This window comes from Marmota monax, unplaced genomic scaffold (assembly GCF_021218885.2).
Source record: "Marmota monax isolate L192 unplaced genomic scaffold, Marmota_monax_Labrador192_F-V1.1 WCK01_AAM20220418_F8-fsc00125, whole genome shotgun sequence".
Lineage (NCBI taxonomy): Eukaryota > Metazoa > Chordata > Mammalia > Rodentia > Sciuridae > Marmota > Marmota monax.
Window position 1 is genome coordinate 10229849 of NW_026695235.1, and position 25824 is coordinate 10255672.

Below are 25824 nucleotides of genomic sequence, written 5' to 3' on the forward strand. Positions count from 1 at the left end.
CCAGGTTTGCTCTGCAGTCCCTTGAGCCCCTGGGCATCCACAAAGCACATCCAAGCCCAGGGGCAGCACAGGCAGAGAGCCCAGGCTCATGAGGCTGCCTGGGCTGATCCTTATTGAGGGCGGGGACAGGGGGTGGCCCTTCCCACCACACCACCCACTCCCCGGTCCCTCCCCCTCCTCTGGGACTCAGGCTCCTGGCATTTCCCTTACAGCTGGCTCTTCTTTCTCACATCCAAAGAGGAGAAAGGAAACTGAAAGGGAACAAGAGTCGGGCAAGAAATGGGATGTTGGCGGGGAGGGGAGGACCCAGTGGCTTCCAGTCACGCTGGAGGGCACAGGAGGGGCACTCTGCTGCTGTAGACCAGCCTTCCCTTGCCACCCTTCACACCAGGGACACTGGGACTCTTACGGGCAGGGTGTGCTTTATGCCAAGGGCAAGAGCCAACAGCAAGGACCTGGTGGTGTCCCCTGAGGGGTCCTCAGCCTGGTAGCAAAGGTCAAGATGCTGTGATAGGGCCATGCTGCCTGGGGTGTGGGGCACCTGGCCCTGTGCCCTGCCTGCTCCCTGGGCATGTCCTGTGGGAAAGCCTCCATCAGCAAGTGCACTGGGCCTGGAGGAGGACGGCTGAGGTGTCCAGGACTCAGGGCCTGGGAGAAGGAGTGCCCCTGGGTAGACCAAGTTCATGTGTGTGTGTGGGGGAGGGGGTGCAGTGAGGAAGTGTGTGTGGGACCCCATGGGACCAGTACAGTCAGGGCCTAGTGCACCATGCTGAGCAGAGTGCAGGGGAGCTCTCCCCAGGAGTGGGACACCCTGTGGCATTTGAACAAGGGCCACCAGCTTTCCAGAGGGGTTGGAAGAGTGTGCGGGCTTGGAGGAAGGGGGCTGACTTCACAGAGCCCCCCTTGAAGGGCTTCCCTGAGTAGCTCCGCTCTCCCCTGTCCCTGGCGCACCCAGCCCAGCCTGTGCAGCCTGTGGAGGGCAAAGGAGGAGCAGAGAGACCACCGCCTCACCCCAGGGCTGCATGGGCTGGAGGATGGCAGAGGGCCAGTGGATGGTTTGGCCACTACTAAGGTCCCCTGCAGACACTGGACATGCCAGCTGTGTTTTACAGGAGGTAGGCAATCTCCTAAGAGGGCAGGACCCAGCCTGTGCCAGGGTGGAGCCACAGGCCCATACAAGGGAGCACTCAAGACAGTAGAGTCACCCGTGTCCACTGAGCACCTGCTGCAGGTGTGCCAGGCTCAAGGTAGTCTCTGGGAAATGCAAGTGTGACCAGACCTTGCCCTGTCTCCACAGAGGTGACACCTCATGAAGGAGGTGGTCATATCCCCCACTATCACCATTGTCCCTCGAGATGCAACAGAATCTTGGCCTGAGTTTAGGCCGCTAGGGGCCCAGAAGACGCCGGAGCCAGCTTTGGAAGGGGCTTCGAGGGACAACTGCACAGCCAGGCAGACGTTGCATGGGACTTTCCGGGAAGGGGACTTTCCAGCAGTCTGTGAGCGCAGGGCAGCCCAGAAGGAGGACCTTCCTAAACAGATCTCAGGAGGCAGAAGCTTATGTGGTGGGCAGAAGTTCCCCGGATCGGCAGGGAGGCACTCTCCAGGGCTGGGAGTTTGAAGTTCTTTTTGATAGAAAAGAGAGATCTGGCATTTATTTAGGAGGGAATACCTCCACAGCAACTTGGGTGGGAGGTGCTGGGGCTCCTGAGGGCAGGCGCTGCCTCTTCATCTTAGCAAAGGGGCAAAGGTGCAGAAGGATGTAGGTGTGGGGGCCACAGCCCTCCCTCCCGGCTAGGGGCCTGCTCCATGGACCTCAGTCTTCTCCTGTGTGAAATAGGAGTGAGAATCTTCCCACCTGGGAGTGTGCTCGTGGGGTGAGTGACTGGCTCCTATTCCTCTCTGAGGCTGGTGCCTAACATGCTGAGTCAGTACCCATGACCTGGGTCCAGGTCGCGGCCACTTCCCACTCTCTAGCAGGCCCTGAGGGCACTGTCATGGTGTGCTTATAAAAGTGATGAGGTTCCCGCACCAGAGCCCGGGAGGGAGCAGGGCAGTGGGGGAAGCACAGGCACAGACTGAAGGGGGCTGCAGCACCAGCCAGAGGGTGCTCCTTCAGTTTGGACCCGGGCTCCTTGTGGCCCTTCCCCTCACAGTCCTGGCTAAGCTGAGACTCAGCCCAGGTGTCAGTCGGGGGCTTTGATGAACTTTCCTAAAAACAGTCATTGTGGTTTGTAGGAGCACTGCTGCCCAGTTGCCCAGAGTGAGATCTGGGGATGTCCCAAAGGCACTGCAGGTTGGCACCTATGTCCTGCAGAGACCTCTGTCACTGGGCTCATGGCCAGAAGAAGTTGGGTCTCTCTTAAGTCTGACTGGAGGTAAGCAGCTCCGTGGGCTTGCAGGCTTCCTGGGTGACCTTGGGAGAGGGACAGCTTGGGGTGTACCACCTAACACCTAGCGCGGGTGGACCCTGTAGAGCCAAAGGCCTTCAGCCCAGGCAGATGCGGGCTGCAGAGGTCCCCTGGTTTCCACAGACATTTGAGTCTCTGGGAACCCCGTACAGGAGCTGGGGAAGGTTGTGTGGAGTGGTGGAGGAGTGATGATCCCTAATCACAGCAGACTTTTGGGGACTTGTGGTTTGGAACCGTCAGCTGAACTAAGGGGTGTGGAAGAGGGGTTCCTCAGTTCCCCGAGGGAAACGTCATTCCCCTGCACAGGGAGCAGGAACCCCAGAAGGAGGGCCAAGCTTGCTGGGTGCCACCCCAGGGTCTCCCATCCTTTTCCAACCTGGAGAAGTCAGGGGCAGAACTGCAGGGAGGCCTCCCAGCCCCCAGAGAGTAAAGGGGAAGGAGGAGATGCACTGGGAGATGGCCAAGGGCCCGCTACCTGGAACACAGAAAGGTGGGCTCCCTGCTGCAGTGGGAGTGGCCCCGGGAGTCTACTCAAAAGACCATCCATGCTGCCATCAGTGCCGCAGGCAGCTCAGAGCATCAAGGGACAGGCAGACGTCAGTGGTGGGAACCCGAGGTTCAGGGACTAATTCTATGAAACGGATCCACTGTGCTGACCCCCACTGCGCTGACCCCCACGTGCTTTCTTTTCCAAGAAGCCATTTACCTGCAGCCCTGCCTGGCCTCAGTGGACAGGATATGTCACATTCCTCAGTAAACTACTCTTAACTGTAGGAAAAATGTGGGCCCCAAATAGTGTGGATAAGAGGAACCCAAGTTACCCCAAAGGAGGAGACTTTTGTGACCAGATCCTGAAACTCTGAGAGACAAAGGCAGTTCCTCCTAATCATAAAATCTGTAAGAATGTACGGTTAAGAATCCAAATAGAACCTAGAGTTCCATGACAGTGGGGACCTTAGAGTCACCTTGCTGTCCTATTATTTGTCAAAAGTCAAGAGGAGGCGCTGTGCAGGGCTTTTGGAACTCCTCTGGGACGCCCAAACTGAAGTGCAGGAGAGGATCCTTGTCTCTCTCCTCTCTGAGAGCACCCATTCTCTCTCTTGAGAGTGTTCTCTTCTTTCCCCTTCAATAAATTTGTCCTGTTATTCTAAGGGACACTTAGGAAATCTTTGAGACTTGATTGGTAAGAATCAGGGTTTGAAGAGGGGTCTTTGCAGCTGCCTGTATGGCAAGCCTCCAGCTTCTCCTAAAGATCAAGCTGCCTATCAGGGTCCCCACAAGTTTCCCTGGAGACACAGCAGGGTGGCCTGGCTGGAGCATCTCCTTTCAGCAAGATCCAGGAGGCGGAGCCCTGCAGGGCAGCAGCCTGATCTGGGTAGGAATCGGTTTCGTTTCTGAGCCTGGCTCCACCTCCAACTCCACCTCCAAGGCTGGGCTGCAGAGGGACTGTCTCCCTTAGTTTTCCCGCAAGCAGGCGGGGTTTGGTGGAGCCACATAAAGCCTCCCAGCTGGACATCGCCTGCACTGTCACTGCACAGGGACAGGTGAGTGTCCAGAGAGGCGCGGGACAAGCACAGCGCATTCCTGCTGTGGACTGGCCCCCAGGGGAGCACTGCAGGGACATTGCTGCTTGCAGGGACTTTGCTGCTTGCAGGAAACAGTGATACTGACAGGAGCTGCAGGTGAGCTCAGACCCCTTTCATTCTAGTTCCCACCAACTAACTCCTGCGGAGGCTCTTGGGTGCAGTTTGGGAAACTGTCCCCTAAGTGGCAGTGGCTTTTCTGCTGGTGTTGGCGGGCAGGCACCGGGATGGGGAGTGCAGGGGTCGCAGAGGGCCTCAGGCTAAGGCTGAGCCCTGAGAAAGTTTCAGACCCAGGGCTGCTGGGGTGCGAGCCCACCCCAGCTGCTGACCATGGTCTCGGTGGGTTGTGTTTCCCCCCTAAGGAGGTGCAGCCAGCAAGGCCAAGTCCAGGAGACCCCTGGAAGGGCAGAGGAGTCCTCGGGATCCTGCAGGAGGTTCCCAGGAAGGGGTGGCAGAGACTGGCTTGTGCACAATGCCCCTGCTCCAGGTCCTCCCCAGCCGTGGACTTGGACTTGGAATCCCTGGGATCTTGGGGTCTTGGGGGTACAGAAGGGCGTCAGTGGCTGGGGCAGACTCAGGTTAGGGGTCTGACTCAGTTTGCAGAGATGCCTTGGGTGTGCCTGGAGGGGTGGAGAGTGGCAGGAGTCCTGCAGACTGATAGAGGACCCCAGGGGCCTCAGAGTCCTGTCCCCCAGGAGGTTGGTGACCACCCACTGCTCAGATGGGGTACTAGGAATGAGTGGTCACATTGTAAGTCAAGGTTTTTCCTGGGAAGCCCATCAAGTGCTGGTGGCCACTAACTGTCAGTCCCAGAGGGTTCTAGAAGAAAAACCAAAAGGGCAAGTAGCCCTGGGAGGGCTGTTTTCAGACCTAGAGTGAGCCACCTTGGGAAGGTGGCTGGTTCTCAGTGCCTTAGGCTGTCCCGAGAACTGCTGGGCAGGTGGTCTCTTTAGGCTCCTGAGGGAGGAAGGCTCTGAATCCTCCCTCTGTTCCCTGCTAGCCTTTGGGCTCTGAGCTGAAGATTCTGCCCCACATGGATGAGCCCAGCCTGCAGGCTGGATGGCCCCTCACCTGCTGTGGGCACTGTGCCCAGCAAAGCTGGAAGCTGGCACCTTGGTCTGGGAGATATGTGCAGGCTCCCACAGCCTGAAATCTGGAGTGGAGAGGCAACAGCCTCCCACCCAACCTCACAGGACATTAGGTGGCCACCAGACAGGAACCTGCCCTAGAAAGGAACACAAAGAGCCCTCAGCACCTGGACAGTGGCCCTCCCTGACCCTAAACTGTGATGACAACAGAAGTCCAGGCAAAACCCAGTCCTCTGCACAATGTGACCACAGTACCCTCGTGGGCCATGCCCAGTGGGGTCTGCAGTCGTGAGGGAGGAGAGCTAGGGAGGAGAGAGAGGGGGCCCAGCTCCCTTGCAGTCTCCCCCCAAACACAGGGTGCAGTATCTGCACCTCATGAACAAACATGGGCTGAGAGCTGCAGGTCATGGCCATAAGACTCTACCAAGACCCGTGGTGCTGGATCTGCTTGGTCCAGGTGCACACGGCAGCTGGAGGCCCAGAGCCGTGAGAGTAGAAACTGGTGGAATGACTGAGATTCCCTTTCTGTGAGTCCACGCTGATGATCAAAATGACCCTAGAAAGGTACAAAGTTTGTGGCTTGCAGAGAAAACACACAGGACTTAGCTCTCAGGAATCTCTGTAGGGAAAAACAGAGGGAGGGAGTATAAACCCAACGACTGCTTTGGTTGCTCAAAGTGAGTCCATGGTCCTGGAGAGCAGGCCAGGGACCCATGATGTCACCTGATGGTGTACTAAGGCCCACTGAGGCCGTCCTGGCCCAGTAACATGGTGATCCAGGGGACAGATGGAGGGGGTCTTCTCTGTGGAGCCAGGGACACTGTAGGAACCCAAGCTCTCAGCCCACGTTTGCTTGTGAGGTGCAGATCCTGTTTCCAAAATAGGTGGAGGGCGGTTGTCTCAAGAAGAGTTCTGTGGATGGACAGTCTCCATAAGTGACCTCTGACTCGATGGCCTTCCTTATCACCCGACTCCTACCAGACAAAAGGAGCCACCCTCCCTTTCCAGAGGGCCAGGGGTGACTAGATGCTGCCCTCGAAGCACACAATCCTGGGGGTGGGCAGAGGCTGGCTGTTCTACAGAGGCCTGGGCTGTGTTCTTTACCAAGGCCCCATCACTCAGGGCCAGGGCTTCCACCTGCACTGACTGGCACATCTCCTGTGAAGTTCAAGGTGTGACAGGAGACAAGGAAGAAGATGAGTCCTCCTCCATCAGAAGTCAATTGTGCTAATCCTGCTGCTGTGGAATCCAACCATCTCTTCCCAAATGGAGATGCTTCCACGGCAGAGAGAAATGAGGCATTGGTAAGTGGCTCTGTTCAGAGGGATGCTTTATTTTGGGAATTTTGACACAGTAACAGGAAGATGACCGTCACAGTGGGTGTGAGTCCTTCCCATCCCCACCCTAAGACTTATAACCCAGCAGGAGGGGCGTCTGGGAGGGAAACATAAGCAGGTCTGTAAGGAGAGGAGGCATCGGGTGGGCCTTCTCATTTGCCTGTGACTTCAACACTGCTGCTGACACCATTGGACAACTGTTGAGTATTGCTTGGAAATGGAGTCCACCAGAGCAGGCGACAGGCCAGCATTTCAAACCCGGAATAGCAAAGACCCCAGCCCCCCCCACCAAGGACCTGGCTTGAGCTGCCCTGACTCCTCCCCAGGGCCTCGAGAGCGAGTACTGTCGTGACTCCTCCTTAGAGCTGGGAAGCCGGACTGTGGAGGGAGGAGAACCTGTCACATCACCCGGCTGAAAGGGCCAGTGTTGGGATCCGTCTCCAGGGCGCCTCAGTCCTCACCCCATGTCTGCTTCGCCCCCAAAAGGTCTCCGTTCTACACTGTGGAGACCACGTGGCTTCCCTAGGGATGGAGTGTCCTAGTGAGACCTCCACACTGACCCGTGGTGAGACAGGGGCAGCACAGTGCGCCCTGGGTGTGGATGCCAGCCCTGTCCCTACACCAGCCCATCTGCATCCCGTGGTCTCCCAGAACAACATGGCGCCCAGCCACATTGAGATAACCCACTTGGTTGCACCTGGGCCCCAACAGAGCGTGCAAGGACCCAAATGTCCTGCTCCAGGAGGGACAAGACTGACTCAGTTCATGGTGGCAGAGGTTTCAGTTCATGACAACTTACTGTTTCCTTGAGATGTGGTGTCAGAGCACGCCAGGGAGCCTTGCCACACACGGTGCTCCCCTCAAAGGCTGGGAGACAAAAGAGAGAGGAAGTCTGGCCCCTACGTCTCCCCAGGCCTCTCCTGTTATACTACAAACTAGCTCCCAGTAATTCCAAGCTGGGAACCAAGGCTTCACCACATGTGCCTCCGGGAGACAGGTCCAAATTGTAACCTCTACTCTCCCCACCTGCCTGGGAAGCAGCTGGTCTTTTCTAGTCTGGGTGTGGGTGTACGTCTGTGAACCCACACGTCCACTTCAAGGTAAGAGTGACGGTGGTTCTCAAATGCGCCCCCGGCCACAGCATCCGCAGAGCCTGGAAGGTGTGGGAACTGTACGTACTCAGGCCCTCTGCAGCTGAGACCTGGAGAATTAGAGACGTAGCATGGGGACAGGATCAGCGTCAATGGCCCGGGGGTTGTCTCTGGCCCTCTGGAACCCTTGTGCTCCCGGAGGCCACCTGCACTGCAGTGTTTATCACTTTTCATGGAACCATCCTAGGGGAGAGTGCAGAGCAGGATGAGGTTGCCTTGTCGGAATCCCACACTGGCCATCACGTCCTGCCAAGGCACGCAACTTCTAAAAAAAAAAAAAAAGAATAGCAGCCTAATGAATCCTCCTTAAAATAGAACAGAGTCACCAGCCTGGTTCCTGCCTGCTTCTAGATGAAGGCCAGCTGTGCTGGCGGGAGACACGCTGCCCCAGCCGTCCCTGGGTCACCCACCGCCCAAGCCATGCTCATCCTGCTTCTTTTTTGGTTGGTCTAGAATCCCACGTTCCTGGGGTTTTCTGAGTGTGTTAAGGCTGTCAGAGAAGGAGGGTACAGCCCAGGGTTAGGGCTGTGCTCAGTAGAGTGGGAAGCCTTGGACTGAAACCCAGCACCAAATAAACCAACCTGCACCAGAAGCAGTGTCTCCCCACCTGGTTGGTGGGTGGTAGGAAGCTGCTGTCTAGCCCGTCTTTGATCCTCTGTAGAGGGTTTTTCAGGTGCTAGCCCTTTTAGCATTTCCTCTTTGGCCCTGTGCTACAACAAGTTGACTCTAAGGTGCATGGATGTAGTTTGTTTTGTATTTCCTGTTTTGGGGTCTTTATGAGGGTTTTGGACCTTTGGTTTATGTTTTGCATTCGATGGAGGGGTGCGTGCAGGACTTCGTCAGGTATCCCCCCTCCCCTTGGTGGGATTCCAGGGACCCTATATTACTCCTGTCCACATTGCCATCTTTGGTGGAGCGTGACCTGCACATAACAGAGTGTCCTCTTGGCCTTCTCCAGGGGTCCGAGTTCAACCTCTGCAGGCAGTATGAGGAGAAGGTGCGCCCCTGCATCGACCTCATCGACTCCCTGCGGGCCCTGGGCGTGGAGCGGGATTTGGCCCTGCCTGCCATCGCCGTCATTGGGGACCAGAGCTCGGGCAAGAGCTCTGTGCTGGAGGCTCTGTCGGGAGTGGCTCTCCCCAGGGGCAGTGGTGAGAACTCATTTCTAACTATTGTCCTCGGGCACCTGGTGGCTCCCAGAGCAGTTCTGTATTCTCCACAGTCTGGAGGCTGCAGGTGGAAGGTGAAGGTGGGTTCTCCTGAGGTCCTTCTGGGCCTGCAGGTGGCCACCTCTTCACTGTGCCCTAACCTCACGTGGCCTCTTCTCTGGGCAAGATTCCTGGGGTCTCCACGTAATTTTACAAAGATGCCAATCACATGGGTCAGGACTTTCCTGTTGTGACCCCTGATGACATCTGTCAACTCTAATTGCCTCTTCAGTGGCCCCATCTGCAAAGGCAGTCACATCGGGGTGATTGGCTCAGCCTGTGCATTTGGGGTGAAGGGCTCTCTGTCTCTTACACCGTCTGGTTGCACGCCTTTGTGGATTGTATGGGGTCTGCAGTTGGTGGAGAGTCTGAATGGATAGTGTCCCTGCCCAGAACACAGTGCACCTGGGTGTCTCTCCTGAGCTCATCCCACCAGGTTACTGGCCAGCTGGGGGGACAATGATGGGCATCTTAGAGTGATGCCTTTGACTTGCATGGACAGGGGAGCCTGTGAGAGCTCAGAGGCTGAGCTCTTAGACAGCCAGGATTCAGAGAGGGCTTATAGACGCTCCTTCTGAACGGGAATGTGTCCTGGGGGAGTAGTGAGTGGGGGGTGGCTCAGGAGCAGGGAGGGCCGCTTGCCTGTGTTTGGGAGATTGTCACCTGAGCTGAAGGCAGTACATTGGGTTGAAACCCCGAAGTGTTCATGGGTTTAGATGAATGAGAGAAAGTCACTGGGGTGACTGTTCCAAAAGCTCATGTCTGAGGTCACCACAGACGCGATGCCCCAGTGCATGAGGTCACTGCAGGGTTTTGAGTCCAGAGGCTTCTGCCTGGGCATCTCCCCTGATGATGGCATCAACCTTGTTGATCTGTGCGTGCATGGCCCCTCCAGCCTACAGAGCAGAGCAGAGGACTGACATTAGTGTGGTCTCCTAGGTATCGTCACCAGGTGCCCTCTTGTGCTGAGGATGAAGAAACTGGGGCAGGAGGATGAGTGGAGGGCCAAGGTCAGTTACCTGGACATGGAGTTGGAGCTCTCAGAGGCTTCCCAGGTGGAAGGGGAAATCAATAAAGGTGAGTGCCCGGGGTCTTGCCTGGACACCAGGCCCAGCTAGTGCAGAGGGTCCCCGTCTCCCCTGCCTTGGGCCTGCTCCCTCGGGAGCCCTCCCTTCACCCACCCCAGAGCTACTGCACCTCCTCTGCCTCATGTTAGGGTCACACACACGACTTGGGGACCTGGGTACTGCAGGAGCAGTGAGCTGCCTTGGCCACACATGCCGACGTCATTATTTGCAGCCATGTTCTAGACTGTAACAGACATTCCAGAGAGATGGTGTCTACCTTCAGAAGCACCAGGTGGCCCTCAGGAACCTTCTCCCATTCTAAATGTGTCAATACCGAGAGGGGTCCAGAGAAAAGCAGGCTCCTAACAGAACTCACCGGTTCCTAGTGCCCTAACAAGTTCCCATCTCTGGTCTGGGTCCCCTGGTGTCCTCACCTTCCTCTCTGTGACTCTCCTCCCACACCCAGGGGAGGGTCACGGCATGCCATCAGGAAGGGTTCCAGGCTGGCCCAGTGGAGATGTCCCAGGTCCCTCTATAGACAGTCCTGGGCACAGCAGGGAAAGTACCGAGTCACCTCTTGAGGAAACATGGGGTCCAATCTCCAAAGGGGAAGGGGCTCCAAACCTGCTGCCCCCCAGGACCCCCGAGCCAGAGCTGCTGTGGCAGGCTCCCTAAATGGGGCACCGCCCTTCAGCTGCACCCCGTGTCCTCTCCTCTCCACAGCCCAGAACCTCATCGCCGGGACAGGGCTGGGCATCAGCGATGAGCTCATCAGCCTGGAGGTCAGCTCCCCCAGCGTCCCGGATCTGACCCTCATCGACCTTCCTGGCATTACCAGGGTGGCTGTTGGCAATCAGCCCACTGACATCGGGCGCCAGGTGAGACTCCAGCCTCCACCTGCCTGTGCCCCGGATGAGGGGGCGCTGCATGAGTGCAGCCGGGAGTCCAGGTCCTGGTTGAAGGGGGCGTGTGGAGGCGAGTGGCAGTGGAGAGCCAGTGTCACGATCCCCAGTGGACGGAGACGACCATGCAGACAGGCAGCTCTGTCCTTCCTGCCTGTGGGAGCACAGCCTGCACTTCTGTAGCCTCCAAGAGTCCATGGTCGGGAGCTCTGGACGCTCCTTGAGCATTTCAGACATCAGAGCGTCACCTCGTCCCCTTCCTTAGAGAAGAAGGGACTTTGGGCCTCAGAATGCAGGAAGGCATCATCTCTGTGTGTTCAGCCGAGCCTTGGTTGGGTCACGGTGAAGTTTTGTGTGGCACGCACCCTGCCATCTCTTAGAGGGCTCCTAGTGGGCAGAGAGGGTGAAGGCGCAGAGGAGGTGACACATGGCCTCCGTGGCTCTCACCCCAGGAAGGAAGACTCAGGAAGTGAGTCAGGCAGTAGGTCTGGTGTCTTGCAATCCACTGGGACCCTCAGATCTGAGGCCTCAGGGACAGTAGGCAGCCACAGCCTCACAGCCTTCCCTGACCTGGGGCTCCACAGTCCGCAGGCACCGCTGCCCTGAGTCTGGCTTGGCAGAGCCACGGGGTTGTGCTCGCAGGTTCACTTGCCCACGGAGGAGGTTGCAGACACTGAGTGCCTGAGTGCAAGTGCATGGTCTGGGCCTGTCCCCTGCTTGTCCACCCCAATGTGTCTCCTGCTTGTCCAGCCCAGTGCTGGGAAGTCACAGCCTCTTTTTCCTATAGATCAAGCGACTCATCAGGAAGTATATCCAGAAGCAGGAGACCATCAACCTGGTGGTGGTCCCCAGCAACGTGGACATCGCCACCACGGAGGCACTGAGCATGGCGCAGGAGGTGGACCCTGACGGAGACAGGACCATAGGTGAGAAGCAGGGAGCCGACGGTGGGACCACATCCCTGAGTCCAGGGGAGAGGCTGGCTGGCCGAGGGTACCTGCACGTGGCTCAGGAACCCCCCCAGGTGTAGGTTCCATGTCCACTGGGTCTGGAGGAAGGGAGCCACGTTGATCCTTATTGGCCACCTCATGGCCTCCTGACCCATGTCCCTTTGGGAAGGCGCCCTGGGCTCCGAGGGTGGGCAGGAACAGGAAGGAGAAGCTCCCAGTTGAGATCTCTGGAGGGCAGCCAGGCTGGTCTGTGCATGGTGAAGGACGGACAGAACACGGCCTGTCCCTCCATGGGCCTGGGTGCAGGAGCCGGGGAAGGGCCACCCCTCTAGCATGGCCCCCTGTTTCCCTGAGGCCTTCCCTTCAAGTCTTTGTGGACTCGGACTCCAGCTTGCTCGTGGGTTCTGTAGGGGCCCTTGTCTGCTGGCCCTGGGCTGGGAGGAGGCCTGGGGGCTGGTTCTTCCCTCTGCCTTGGGACACTGCACGGTCTCTGATCCCAGTCCCTGGCTGGCAGGAATTCTGACGAAGCCCGACCTGGTGGACAAAGGCACTGAAGACACCGTGGTGGACGTGGTGAGGAACCTCGTGTGCCACCTGAAGAAGGGCTACATGATCGTCAAGTGCCGCGGCCAGCACGACATCCAGTCACGGCTGAGCCTGGCCGAGGCCCTGCAGAAGGAGAAGGCCTTCTTCGAGGACCACCCTCAGTTCAGGTTGGTCAGCTGCGCTTCCCCAAGGCCAGCCCCAAGCAAGGTGGCCGTCCCTGCCGGGGAGAGTGGCTGGGCTGAAGCAGGTGTTGGCAGCGTGTGTGTGTGTGTGTGTGTGCGCGCGCTCACATGGGAGTGAGTGTGCATCAGCCTGTGTGCCCCCGGCACTGACTGCGGAGCTGTCCTGAGAGGAAAGGGACGCACACAGCCTTGCCCCCTAATTTAAGGGAATAAGGAGGCTGCTTACTGCGGTCATCTAAGCGTATGGGGCTGGAACCAGAGCAGAAACACGGATGGAACAACAGAGACAAACAGAGAGCCCAGGTCGGACACAGGTGCCTGCGTGTTTGACACTGACCAACGCACAGTTCACCCAAGGAGCCAGAGAGGTCGCTGCCAGTCAGGGGCATGGGGTTGTGTTGAACACCTGGGGAAGCCTGAATGGGGTCTTCCCTAACTAGCAGACCAAAACGGACATCAGCTGTAGTTAACTTAGCCATGAAAGGTGACCATGCGCGTCCCTGTGACCTCGCCCCGGCATCTGCAGTCGCAGGTGCAGAAGTGCCTGTGTCCGCTGAGGCCTCTTCAGAAGGCAGCACTGACTGACACGCTGGTGGGATCGCAAACAAGAGCCAGGTGGAGTCTCAGCCTTATTGCCTTCAGTTCCCCGGGGGGCTTCCGGGCGTCCCATGGAGTGACAGGATGTCCCAGGTGCATGCACAGAGTGGCAGCTGCAGTGCGTTCCACAGCAGCCAGAAGGTGAGAGACACCCAACATCCGAGGAGCGAGGAGTGCAGAAGCAGGGTAGCTGTGGGCAGGAGGTGGACGCTCCCGTCCAGGCTCAGAAAGGCAGGAAGCCCCCTCCTGCTGCCACGTGGCTGGACCTTGAAGACACTGTGCCAAGGGAAAGACTGTGACACCAGACCAAGGCCGTGTGTCTGCACTGGACGAGGTCCCTGGAGCCAGGAAACTCACAGCCACAGGAGAGGAACTGGCCAGGCCTTGGAGGAGGTGGGAATGGGGCTTGGCGGTTAATGGAGCAACGTTCCAAGACAGGAAAGTTCTGGAGGTGGGAGGTGGCCGTGCTGAGCCACAGTGTCAAAGTCATGGCGTCTCTGAAGTGTGCACTCTAAATAGCTAAAAGTCAAACAACATGGCATGTTTCATACACGTTGGGAAAAATGGATGCTTGTGGACAGTCAGGCTTGGTGAGGGTCTCCAGCCCCTGCCGCCTGCCACCCTCAGGGACTACCAATGTCAGAGACCTGCAATACCTCACCCTGTGGGCCCAAGTTTGGCATTACAAGGAGACTCTGTGGCCTCCCTCCTCCACGTGAACATGGTTGCAGTTCTCATCCTGGGGCAGCTGTGTCTCTGGGTTCCCCAGTTGTCACGTGTGTATGTAAATAGGCACCATGTTTGTGTGCAGTCCTGTCCCCACAGGTGCTGTGTAGTCACGCCTGTTACACACGGAAGGGTGTGTGTGTGCTACGGAAGCGTGTCTGAGGTGCACACGTGTATGTTTTGGAGACCAAATCTGCAGTTGGATGTCTTGAGACACATTTATTTGATGAGCTGGAAGGGACAGTTCCAGCCTCTGTGGACATACCTGAGCTGCCCACAGGCAACCAGGTCTGATCCAGCTGTGAGCATTGCTTGGGTACCAGCTGTATGCCCTTGTGTTCGGTTGGAAGCGCCTGAGTCTGTCCCGGCCACCCATCTGCACATGCAGACTCTGATGTGCTGTCCACGTGACCACGGATGTCCCTCTTGCTCTCTCTCCCAGTGCTCTGCTGGACGAAGGAAAGGCCACGATTCCCTGCCTGGCGGAGAGACTGACCACTGAGCTCATTGCACACATCTGTGTAAGCAGAGCCCCATGTCCTCTCTGAGGGGTCCCTGGCACCCAGCCGTCCACAGTGCTGTGGAGGTCCTGTACCCAGCCCTCTCAAGGCTTCTCGGCACACATCGTGCTGTCTTTGCCGTTGGTGACTCCAGCACGAGAAGCCTTGGTGTTGGGATTCTGCTGCCTCTCACAGCAGATGTGGGTGGCACCCTGGCTGTGAGTCCATCTGTCCTGGGGTTTGATGTGTGGGTATCCTTAGGAGCTGGGTTCCCAGTGGGTCTCCAGGGAGAAGAGTGTTGGATTCTGTCGGACCTGGCAGAGTGTCTCGCTCACACCACTGTAATTCTCAGAGTTAGGGGCCCTCAGCCAGTGTGGACTGGGGCAGCAGCCCTGTTGGAGAGCTGCCTCCCATGTGGGCACAGAGTCTCAGTAGAGATCTTGCCATGCTGCCCACCAGCGTTCAAGGTCTTTCCCAAAGTCCCAGGGTGCAGGTGGAGAGCAGGGTGATGTCTGGTGGACCTGGTCATGAGGGTGGAGCTCTCTGGGCCAGCGTCATGCAGAAAGAGCTCATCCCTTAGCAGACTGCCCACTTAGAGCTGCCTGGGACTTATCTTTGCCCCTGCACTGGGTCACACTCCTAAACCCAAGCTCAATTTTTCTTAGCTAGGTCACTGTCCTCGAGGCCCAAGGTGAGTCTGAGGCCCATCAGCTGGCTTCGGACTCTGAGTCTCCCTCCTCACATTGCCAGTCATGGGCGCGTGTGAGGGAGGCTGCTGAGGGCCTGGCTGCACCCTCCAAGCTGCAGGGGCGGGGACCTGGGGGCACTCAGTCACCTTGTATTTTATTGTATTTATTTTTAATTTTTAAATAGGACTTTTGCATTTATTTCTGATTTTGCTTCAGACGTGATGTGATTTCTTTACATATGAAATATATCAAGTATATACAAAACAGTTAATAGACACTTATATACGAACTTGGTAGATTTTTTGGTATTTGCTTCAGATTCCCCCCCTTTTTTAACCAGTCCATTTTTTATGTGTTGTTTTTACATATATATATGAGGGTGGAGTGCATTTTGATATATTTTACATACGTGAACTATAACTTCCCATTCCTATGGTTGTAATGATGTGGAATTGCACTGGTCATGTATTTATGTATATGAATGTAGTAAATTATGTCTGATTCTCTCTAAAGTCATCCCTATGGTCATCTTTCATTTCTTTCCTTGATTCACTTTTGTTTAAATCAATGAACTTCTCTTTCCCCCTCCCTCCTCATTTATTGGGTGTTAACATCCACATGTCAGAATGTTTGCCCTCTGTTTTGTTTTGCTTTTTTTGGATTGGCTTATTTCACTTAGTAGGATAATCTCCAGTTCCGTTTCTTTAGTGGTCAATGCCATAATTGACTCTTCGATATGGCTGAGTAATGTTCCACTGTGTACATACACCACATTTTCTTTATCCATTCATCTGTTGAAGGGCACCTGGGTTGATTCATAGTTTAGCTATTGTGAATTGAGCTGCTCCAAACATTGATGTGGCTGTGTCCCTGTAGTTCACTGATTTTAAGTCCCTTGGGTATATACCGGGTAGTAGGATAACTTTAGCCACCTGTTAGGAACAGAAGTCCCTGCTAGCTTCTCCCTGCTGAGAACAACATCTAAATGTTGAGGAATCTCAAGTTGTTCCAACGACAGACAGTGGATCTGTCTGCACCCCTGCACCACCAGAGCTCGTGGAACATGATGCAGAAGCAGTGGCACCTTGGTGGCTCCTAGGTGGCCAGGAATCATGTTCAGTGGGCGTCTCTGTGCGGCTCATGGGCTTGTGTGCAGGAGCAGGCTGTGGGCAGCCCTGGTGGAAGGGGATGCCCCAGTGTGTCTCTCTGCACAGGAAAGTCTTTAGAGGACATCAGGACGTCACATGTACCTTGCAGCTACTCTGGTGAGCAGGCCTGTGGCCTCATTTTTTTTTCCCGCGTCCATATTTGTATATCCCATCATTTTCCCAGAAATCCCTGCCACTGCTGGAAAATCAAATAAAGGAAAATATCCAGAAAGTAACCGAGGAGTTGAAATACTTTGGCGTGGACGTCCCAGAGGAGGAGAGCTTGAAAACCTTCTTCCTGATAGACGTGAGTATTCCCCGGGGCCTCGTGGGGCAGATTCCGCCTGGTGCCCACACGGGGACGCTGAGCCTCATCCGCTTCTGTCCTCACTCCCATGAGGCTATCCACGGCCCTCTGCCCACTTGGTCCTAAAAGGGACAGGGTTGAGGCAGTGGCCAGGGAGTGGAGGGTGTGTGCAGGCTGGGTAGCAGGGAGGAGGTCTCAGTCCTCTCCTCCACTGAAGGTGGAAGGGAAGGGTGGGGCTTCCTGGTACCTGAAATGCCTCACCCCCTTTAATCCAGGGTCGCCCAGGAGGGGGAAAGGCTCATCCAAGCCCAACACCCACAGGCCTGCAAACACCCTGGCGTCTGTTGTTTGAAGGTCTGCTCACACTGATGTTGTCCTTATTTGCAGAAAATCAATGAGTTCAATCAGGACATCAATGCTATAGTACAAGCCGAGGAAGTTGTAGGGCCAGAAGAAATGCGGCTGTTTACCAGGATGCGAAAGGAGTTCCACAAATGGAGTACTGTGATTGAAGAGAACTTCCAAAAAGGTGAGTGTGCTGGGTGTGTAAAAGCAGTGGAAACCCGCGGCTCACTGTTCTGGGTGTGTGAATGCCAAGGTCCAGGCGCCAGCTGATTGGGTGTCTGGTTTCAAGATGGCGCTGTCTAGCTGTGTCCTCAGAGGGAAGCAGAGGCCAGACTCCCCTGGCCCTGTTTCTAAGGGCAGGCACCCAGATGTTGGGGTAGAGCCCTCAGGACCACATTGGAGAACTTCAGCATGAACTTGGGGACACGTTTGGCCATGTCAGTGAGTCCAGGCCTGGTCATGGCAGGAGCCTTGGGCTGAGTCTGGGGGAGGAGGTTCCAGTGGTGGGGATGCTGGGGAGGCAGCTAGGAGAAAGGAGCTCACCTGCTCGGCTCCATGCTGCGGACGAGGCCATGAGCCTTCATGACTGATGTGCAAGGTTACCATAGAACACTTCTTAGCCCCCAGAAGAGACGCTGCTCCCCAATAGTGAGTGGAGGAACATGGTGCATCTGGTGTCCTAGATCCCAATGAGGGTACTGCTGGCATAAGCCTGGCCACCTGTGGCAGCAGAGAATGAAGATAAAGAGCCCCATGGAGACCACCTGTGCGCCCTCCCCCCTCCCCCAGGAATCTGGGGAGGGAGAGGGCAGTTCTGGAATGATCTATCCAGATTTCAAGAGGCTGAAGGAAGTCATAGATGAGTTGATCAGGGTGTGGCAGCCAAGCACAATTCCAAGTGACCTGCTGTCCCTCGAGGACTTTGATGTGTGTCCACTATTCACCTCCACCATCCAGAGCTTCAGAGCAACAGATTTCTTTGGCTTTTAGTCTCAAACCTGGGAAAGTGGTGCTCCTCTCTGGGTAGGCCACCCTGTGGAATCCATGGGCCGACGGCGTGGAGGTGGTGGGGATTTGGAGCAGTGCTCTTTGGAGAAGCCCATGGACGGCTCATTAGGGGACAGCGACTTACCTCATCACTGTGGCCTCTGTTCCTACACTGCTCAGCCCTGCAATTCCAGGGATCAGAGGCTGTCCCCTGCTGTGGGTGCCTCTGGGGTTAGAGAGGGACACCTGCCCATTTCCAACAGGGAATCCTTTGCAATCACACGGGGGTGAAACGCAGTGCATGGAGTGTAGAAGACAGAGCTCTTGAGACTCCATAGTAACACCCGAATAACCCAGTGAGAAAATGGGAAGAGACACGACTTCAGGAAGAAGACCCAGAAACGGCTGCAGGCACCTGAAAACCACAGGGTGACCGCTTCACAGCCAGGGACAGACAGGCCCCTCACGAGCTGCGGGTGGAGAGGGAGGTGGCACAGCTGCTTTGGATGATGGCCAGCAGCTCCACCCCTAGGTCCACACTCCAGGGCCCTGAGACCCATGTCCACACAGGAACTGCAGAGCAGGGGTCCCCACAGCAGCCCAGGTCACCTCACATGGTGGCCTTGGCCCATGTCCAGCTCTCCTCTGTGGTGCTCACAGGAGCACCCTTATTTAAACCCATTGCCTCTTACAGACCCTGCCCACAGCACGGTCGCACTATGAGGCCTTAGGTGGTGGGACCCCCACCTGCATTTCCAGGAATTTCCCCAAACCACACACAACTATGCCATGTGAAATTCTCAGTCCCAGGCCCAAGGCGTGACCCATTCTGAACATGGCTGGACCTTGGACACACCCTGTAGGTGCAGGAAGCAGTCCCAACAGGCCACATGCACCTGCGTCAATACCTATGACGTGTCCACAGTGGGCAGAGCTGTCGGTCAGCCAGCAGAGTGGTGGTCGCAGGGACTGGAGAGAGGGACCAACTGGCAGGGACAGTGACGGCCTGTGGCGTCTTCCAGGGGAGGACTTCTCAGCCTCTAGAAGAGATAGTGGTGGATTAGATAGTGGTGGAGTCCCAGATCAGTTAGACACGCTGAGAGCCACAGGACTGTCCACTTGGCAGAGTGAGTGGTATTGCCTGTGAACTGACCTCAAAAACAATTTCCTACCAGGAAATCCCTGAGCAAACAGGCCCCAGAGACCATCCTTCCAGGTGGGAAGCTGGGCCCCTCTGAGGCTGCACCCTGAGGGAGTGTCCCCAGGGTCAGGCACCTTGGGCACACAGTGTGAAGAGAAGCTGACCATTCTGCCTAGTGGACAGTGTCACTGAGCCTCGTCACAGCACCTGAGGTGCCTGTGCCCTCTTGTCCCCTCTATGACGGACACCTCCTCTGTCACCACAGCCCAAGAGCACCTGGTGGGCAGGTGGCTGCAGCTGATGTCAGGGTCATTGCTGCCCCCAGAGGCCCTGTGGTCCTGGTTGGGGAGGCGATGTGTCGTCCTCTCTCTCTGGCAGAAGTGGAGCAGAGTGACACAATGACACAGGCCAGTGCTTTGTCCAGTAGGCTTTCCCTGAGACCCTGCGCCTGATATTTCCTTGTGTGACCCCTGGGGGGGGTCTAGGGACACCACAATGGCCGTCTCCTTACTACAGACCAGAGGGTCATCCATTCCCAAGTCGAGGTTCCTGGGAATTCGCTTCTCCCACTGAGGTCTTCAGAAGACCAGGAAGGTGGTGTCGACCACCCGCGGGGGGCTTACCCACAGCCCCTTTCCTCCTGTAGGGCATGGAGTTCTGCGTAAAGAGATCAGGAAGTTTGAAAACCAGTACCGTGGCCGGGAGCTGCCAGGCTTTGTGAATTACAGGACGTTTGAGACGATCATAAAGGAGCAGCTCAGGTCCCTGGAGGAGCCGGCCGTGGACATGCTGCACACGGTGACGGGTGAGCACCATGTCACTTTCTGGCCTTCACTTCTCAGGCAGGGAGGGTGATCGGAGCCGGGCTCGGGATCCAAGCTGTTCCCGGGGTTTTCTCCCAGCAGCCCTCTCTGCCGCCCAGACCCCAGCCTGCTGTTGGGCTCCATTCTGACACTGCCACCCCACTGGTTAAGGACACACTCCCCCAGACCGTCCCCAAGAGTATGCATAGCCCATGAGGAGCACATCCCTGCCTGTCCCTCAGGCCCTGCCCCGTCCTCCGGTTGGGGCGTCACAGGTGATCCCAGGAACATGCCGCCTGGCCTCTGCTGTGCGTGCTGAGGGTGTTGAGGACACGGGGCTTGTGCCATGACGGGTGGCGTGGGTCTCAGCTCAGACGCTCAGAGGTTTTCTGGAGGCCTCCCCACCCGGGCCTGGTGATGACTGGAACCCCAGCCTCACTTCCCTCCCCGGAGGGTGGGGTGGGGTGGACATGGCAGCTTCCACAGCTGGCTTGTCCTCCTGGTGACCAACCCTCATCCTGAATCTGTCTGTGCCCACAGAAATGTTTAGTGGGGCGAGAGATGCTCCTATCAGGCAGGAGGTCCCCATGCCCCCAACAGGCATGTCAGGGCTGGAGGCCAGGCTGGGGTTCCCTCTGCCACACTGCCCCTTGCCCCACGGCCCTGAGCACAGCCCTTGCAACGCTCTGTGTGTTGGCTCCTCTGAGAAGCGGGGTTGGGGGAATGGCCATGCACCCGGTGAGGGCCTGGCACTGCCTCAAGGGTCGAGTGGGTGCGGTGGCATTGCTGTGGTCAGGGAACCAGGTCAGAGCCCTGAGGGCAGACCCGACTTTGTCCTCTCTCACCCCTTCCTGAAACCATCTCCCCGAGGTTTGGAGAAGGCCTGATGTGTCCCCTCCTCCCCTCCCCGCACACCCTGCCTCTTCATCAAGAGTGGTAACAGAGGTGGCCAGGGGCCAGCTGGTGGGGCAGCCTCCCCGGGCTCAGCAGGGTGAGTCCCAGGAACCTGGCCTGCTGGGTGGCGTCCCCACCAGCACCCTCGTCACTGCAGAGCTCTGGCCTCTGGTGACCCTGTGGTCCTTGCAGCAGGCCCCGCAGTTACCCAAGAGAAGTGCAGTCAGTCAGCATCTCGGGAGCTACTTGTGTTTCACAAAGCTGAGGTTTGGGTCAGTTCAGACTATTCAGGGTGACGATCTGGTGCTCTGGGATCAAGGACGATCCCGTGAATAGGAAGAACGGGAATGTGTGCTCCTAACACGAGAGCGATGGCGGGAATTTCTATGTAGTGAGAATCGGCTCTTGCATTTCGTTTCAAATGAATATCGTGGTCCTGCAGATTCTCTGGACAACCTTCAGGCTGATGTGACAGTTTTATCGTTAAGTATGACCAGAATCCTGGTCCCCACAAGCCACATTCTTTGAAACTGAGCTCACACGAGTGTTCTGTGGAGTGGCGGCCAGGGCTACTGAGCGAGGAGACCCCTCCAAGGACCTGAGGGCCCACTTCTGCAGGTGCGGGAGGGGGAGCAGGCCTGGCCCCTGGCCTGTCCTGTGTCTTGGGCTGTGTGCAGGCTGCGTGGGCCACCAGGGCCGCCACCACTGTGGAACCTCTTTTTCTCGTTGGTCAGATATGGTGCGAATCGCCTTCACAAATGCTTCAGAAAAGAACTTTGCTGAATTTTTTAACCTCCACAAAACTGCCAAGGTGAGAAGAAGCCGTGGTTTTCGAAGGCTGACCCCGGCTGGCGGGGGACCCTACCTGTTTCCTCTGTCCGTTCCCGGCCTCTCGTTGGCTCTTGGAGAAGCAGTTCCTCCACCAGGTCGGGTTGGAGCCAGAGGAGGGTTGGGGAGGGAGACAGCAGGCAGAATCGCAGCCTGTGACTCTCAGGAGAGAGGCCGCCTTGGTCAGGTTGGAGGTCACAAGGTGGGCGTGCCCCCAGCTGGGGCCCTCAGTGAGAAGCTGAATACAGAAACAGCATCTGTGGAGAGTGAGCAGAGAGCGAGGAGTGAAGGAGACCCTCGCGCCCAGAGGACAGGCGTGGCCCAGAGCCCAGCAGGGCCACCTGGGGAGAGGGCTGCTCAGTGGGCTCAGGACCCCAGGGCTCTGACCTCAGCTGGGGTCAGGCCTGATGAGCAGGGGGTGGCCCAGGCTGCCCCAGGCCGTGCCGTGCTCACCTTGGTGACCCAGGCTGTGGGCATGCTGATGACCCACTGCCTACTGCACGGGTGACTTGGTGGAGGGAGGCTGAGCTGTGTCTCTCTCACTGCAGTCCAAGATTGAGGACATCAGGCTGGAACAAGAGCAAGGAGCCGAGAGGTGCATCCGGCTCCACTTTCAGATGGAGCAGATCGTGTACTGCCAGGACCAGGTCTACCGGGGCGCGTTGCAGGGCGTCAGGGAGAAGGAGGCGGAGGAGGAGAAGAGGAAATCCCACGGCCAGAGCCAGTCTGTCTCTGCAGAGGAGTCGTCCATGGCTGAAATCTTCCAGCACCTCGATGCCTATCGCAAGGTGCGTGTGCAGGGTCTCCATCCTAGGGGTTCTGTGGTTTCCCTGCCGCCTGAGCCCCGCTCTGTCTATGGCACGGTGGCTGTGAGGTGACCATCAGCCAGCTCCACCTCTCAGGTCTGGGTGAGCGTCCCTGGGGGCAGCTCCACCTCAGGTAGACAGAACTGGTTGTGGCTTAGAGCACGTGGTCATCTGGCTTCCACTGGCTGTGTGGCTCTGGCCAAGCCGCTTACCCTCTCTGAGACTTGGATTCTTCTCTGTGCCGTGCTGTCTCATGGAGAATGTTCCGTGAGAGGCGTGTGGGCGAGTCCCCCAGCACAGGGTTGGGATGGCTTGGCAGCTCACAGGGACCCATGTCCTGGAGACGCCTGCTTGGCCTGGCGCTGCCTTTGCTCCCCATGTGAAGTCACAGGTGCAGCTGAGGCAGAGCTTCTGGGGCCTGAGCATCTGCAGAGTGAGGCGCTGGCCCCTCCTGGTTTCCAGACCCAGCCCTCCCCACTCTGGGCTGCGGTGGGCAGAGTGTCTCTGTGTGCACCTTGCACAGCCCGCAGCTCTGCCTGGATGCCCTGTGCCTGGGGGGCCCAGGGGCACTGTGGCTCGTGGCCTGGCGCAGCGCGTGGGTCCAGGTGGAGAGCACCCTCGGAAGGCAGGGCTGGCATCCAGGGCCCAGCCCCATTCCCTGCAGACTCAGGGCTGCAGACCCGGGGTGAGCCGATTGGGGGTGGCAGGAGTGCAGGGCCCATCCCGCAGCCCCTGGCACCTGGGTGCTCAGGCTGCCCCGGGGGCACAGGGGATTTGGGGAGAGGGTGAGGTGTGACGGAGCAGAACGGCTGACCCTGCAAATGCGTGGCCACCACCCCCTGGGAGCCTGCAGCCTGCCCGAGGAGCAGCCCTTCTCCAGGGTCTTGTGGCTGCTCCCAGGCGACTCCGTGCGCTGCAGACCTGCACTGCACCTGCGTGTTCTCCTCCTCTGCACAAAGGCTCGCGGGCTGCCCTCGGCCCTGCACCTGCCCCTCGCACTGCTCCCTGGAGATGGGTCCACTCAGATGCCAAGAGCAACCTGGCTCCCCCCGTGACTGCCCAGTGTCCCACGTTAGGGTGGAGCACAGGAGTCCGTCACCTCTTGACAGCACCATCTCTTTGCAGCCTCTGCTACCACAGGGAGGTTGCAGAGGTGACCCTGTCCACAGCCCATGCCTGTGGAAGCCTGCAGTGCCCGAGCCCGGTTCTGCAGGCAGACAGGACCAGAGGGATACGTCTAAGAAGTCAAAAATTGGCCAATGACTGTGGCCAGTGCCTGTGGAGCTGGAAACTGGGGCCAAGTGAGCCGAGCCCGCGGCTGGGGTGTCCTCTTGCCCTGAAGGCCTTTCCCTGACTGGACAAGGCCCACCCACAATGTAGAGTCATCTGCTTACTTAGGGCCAGCTGACCCTTGCATGCCCAGGTCCCAGCATGTCCCCCAAGGGCCCCTTTGCCCGCAGCCGTCCCCTCCTGCACAGCAGCCGGGGCTCCCACCACTCACCCCAGGCGCACCAGGCTCTGCTCTCTCTCAGCCTCCCCTGCAGCAGCCACTGGGTGCTCCTCGCCTGCCTGGCGTCTTCTTCGCTGGCATCTGACCACACGCTTCATCTCCTGGGCCATCCCAGAGGGTCCTGCCCTGCACCCTGCCTCCCAGGGAGGGAGACTGAGCCCCAGAGAGGTCGCAGGACTCGCCAAGCTCCAGCACATGCCGATTTCCTGAGGTCGGCCTGTGCAGAGGAGCCGTCAGGGATGTGGAGACGTGGTTTTGTGCCGAGTGTGTTGCTGCCTGGTTTAGGAATGTCTGCCTCTTCCACGAGGACGAGCCGATGGTCAGGGAGGCTGGGAACACTCACTCCAGCTCTGTCTTGGACACCTGTGGGGTGGTTCTCTGCCCCGTGCAGGGCTCCCCCCGTCCCCAGCACAGAAGCCTCTGTCGGGACTGAGCCCAGGCGAGGGCCTGCACCCCCAGTCTGGGTCCGTCCAGGGTTCCTGTAGGGAGGTCAGCGTGCCCTGCTGACCTGGCCTCGCCTCCTGTGACCTGTCCCTTCCTCCCAGGAGGCTCACAACCGCATCTCCAGCCTCGTGCCCTTGATCGTCCAGTTCTTCGTCCTGAAGACGTTCGGCCAGCAGCTGCAGAAGGCCATGCTCCTGCTCCTGCAGGACAAGGACGCCTGTGGCTGGCTGCTGAAGGAGCGCAGCGACACCAGCGACAAGAGGAAGTTCCTGAAGGAGCGGCTCTCGCGCCTGACCCAGGCTCGGCACCGGCTGGCCAAGTTCCCTGGCTAAGGCTGTGTGCACCAGGTCCACAGCACAGGGAGGCGGCCCTGGCCTTTCCTGGTGGCTCTGTGACGACTGTCCCCCAGCAGAGAGGGAGCATGAGCCCGGCTGCCCAGGCAAGGGCTCTGCTGGCCCCTGGATGAGGGTTGGGGGCTCTGGGAGCCTGTGATTCCCAGTGGTCAGAGGAGAGCCCTGAGCTCGGCCAGAGGGCTCAGCGCCCTGCCAGTGTCCTTCCTGATTTGTAATGTCCTGTCAGGAGCCTTGTCTTGCTGTGGGTGGGAGGGCTCGTGGTGGGTGTCCACCTGTCCCTAATAAACCCTGCTGCCCGGCACTTCTCTGACACGTTTGTACCTGGGGAACCCTGAGTATGGCAGGAGGAGGGGCCTTGTGCCCGACCTGCCCTGAAGCTGCCCTCCCCAGGGCCTGGAGGACAGAGGACAGCAGCGTCCTGCTGTTTCCTAGAGATGGCCGGGAAGGGGGCAAGCTTGGGAAGCCATGACCTCAGGTTGTCACTGGTACCTGCTGGGCGCCTGGCCTGCAGGTGAGGCTCTCTGGGTCCTGGTGGAGAGGACGCTCTGCCAGTTCTGCTGAGAGGTCCTGGCCGAGAGGGCGGCTGGTGGGGTGTGCAGGACGGAGAGGCCCTGTGTGGCCAGCAGGGAGACCCATGGGCAGCCAGGAGCCACACCCCACACCCGAGCCTCCATGCTGCTGCTTGACCTTCATCCCCTGGGGCCACCAGGACGGAGGGCAACCGTGCAGCAGTGCCCCAGGGACGGGGCAGCCGTGGCCTTGGCCCTCAGAGGAGCAGTGCAGCTCTGGCCTTCAGGAAGGCCTGAGCCCACACAGAAGGCAGGGAGCACCCCCGGCACGAGGGGCAAGGACCAAGCAGCAGAGGGACATTGTCTAGGACACTCAGGCCGACCAGTCCTGCGGGCCTGGGGTCCCTGTGCAGCCACAGCCGGGTGATCCTCTAACTCTGCTGCCCGTTGACAGGGAGGGCCTCAGGCCACACTGGACGCTGCCTGTCAGGGGCAGGGTGGGTCTGGGTTATGCCCCTGCCCCTCCCAGGCACACCCCCACCCAGATCTCTTCTGACCATGAAGCTTCTTAATCAATCCTTGGACGGTGTCGGGTTCGCCTCCAAGACGGGATGCAGGAGGACTGTGGGCTCGGCATAGTCCGCAGCTGTGGCAGGTGTCTCCACGAGGTGGGGGCTGCCTGTGCCCCTGCAGCAGGACCCGGAGCCCGGGAGCTCCAGAGCTGACCGCCGGCTGCAGTTGGGGAAAGGACTGCGCCAGTTCATGAGGCTGGGTGGGCAGGGCCACTCCTTGTTTGGTTTTTGATTTTTGTG

The 25824-nt window shown here is 58.1% G+C and overlaps 1 protein-coding gene and 1 long non-coding RNA gene across 7 annotated transcripts; one reads left to right on the top strand and one right to left on the bottom strand.

The window, feature by feature from the left end:
• The first annotated feature begins 1570 nt into the window (after positions 1–1570).
• Positions 1571–24804, top strand: LOC124089035 (interferon-induced GTP-binding protein Mx1). Of its 4 annotated transcripts, XM_046438916.2 has the most exons (15): positions 1571–1877; positions 2239–2378; positions 6249–6386; positions 8529–8721; positions 9718–9855; positions 10569–10723; positions 11535–11673; positions 12212–12410; positions 14191–14269; positions 16270–16392; positions 16780–16921; positions 19512–19670; positions 21297–21373; positions 21939–22178; positions 24252–24804. In XM_046438916.2, the coding sequence occupies exons 3-15, from the start codon at positions 6279–6281 to the stop codon at positions 24480–24482; spliced, it is 1983 nt and encodes a 660-aa protein (XP_046294872.1). In that variant the 5' UTR covers positions 1571–1877; positions 2239–2378; positions 6249–6278; the 3' UTR covers positions 24483–24804. The 4 variants fall into 4 exon arrangements, with proteins under 4 accessions (XP_046294872.1, XP_046294871.1, XP_058433226.1 ...); XM_046438915.2 differs by lacking the exons at positions 1571–1877; positions 2239–2378 and adding an exon at positions 3823–3955; XM_058577243.1 differs by lacking the exons at positions 1571–1877; positions 2239–2378 and adding an exon at positions 3868–4093 and having other exon boundaries at positions 6205–6386.
• LOC124089036 (uncharacterized) lies at positions 6396–19514 on the bottom strand. Of its 3 annotated transcripts, none has more exons than XR_009226213.1 (3): positions 19142–19514; positions 10222–18764; positions 6396–9674 (listed from the first exon to the last, which is right to left on the bottom strand). It is a non-coding gene; the product is annotated as an uncharacterized LOC124089036 (long non-coding RNA). The 3 variants fall into 3 exon arrangements; XR_009226212.1 differs by having other exon boundaries at positions 6396–10089; XR_009226211.1 differs by having other exon boundaries at positions 6396–18764.
• Positions 24805–25824: the final 1020 nt, after the last annotated feature.

Coding starts and splice junctions, on each gene's coding strand:
- LOC124089035 (XM_046438916.2), top strand. CDS start 6,279: ATGAGTCCTCCTCCATCAGAAGTCAATTGTGCTAATCCTGCTGCTGTG. Junction 12,411..14,190: donor GAGGACCACCCTCAGTTCAG/GTTGGTCAGCTG, acceptor TCTCTCTCCCAG/TGCTCTGCTGGACGAAGGAA. Junction 19,671..21,296: donor CATGCTGCACACGGTGACGG/GTGAGCACCATG, acceptor CTCGTTGGTCAG/ATATGGTGCGAATCGCCTTC.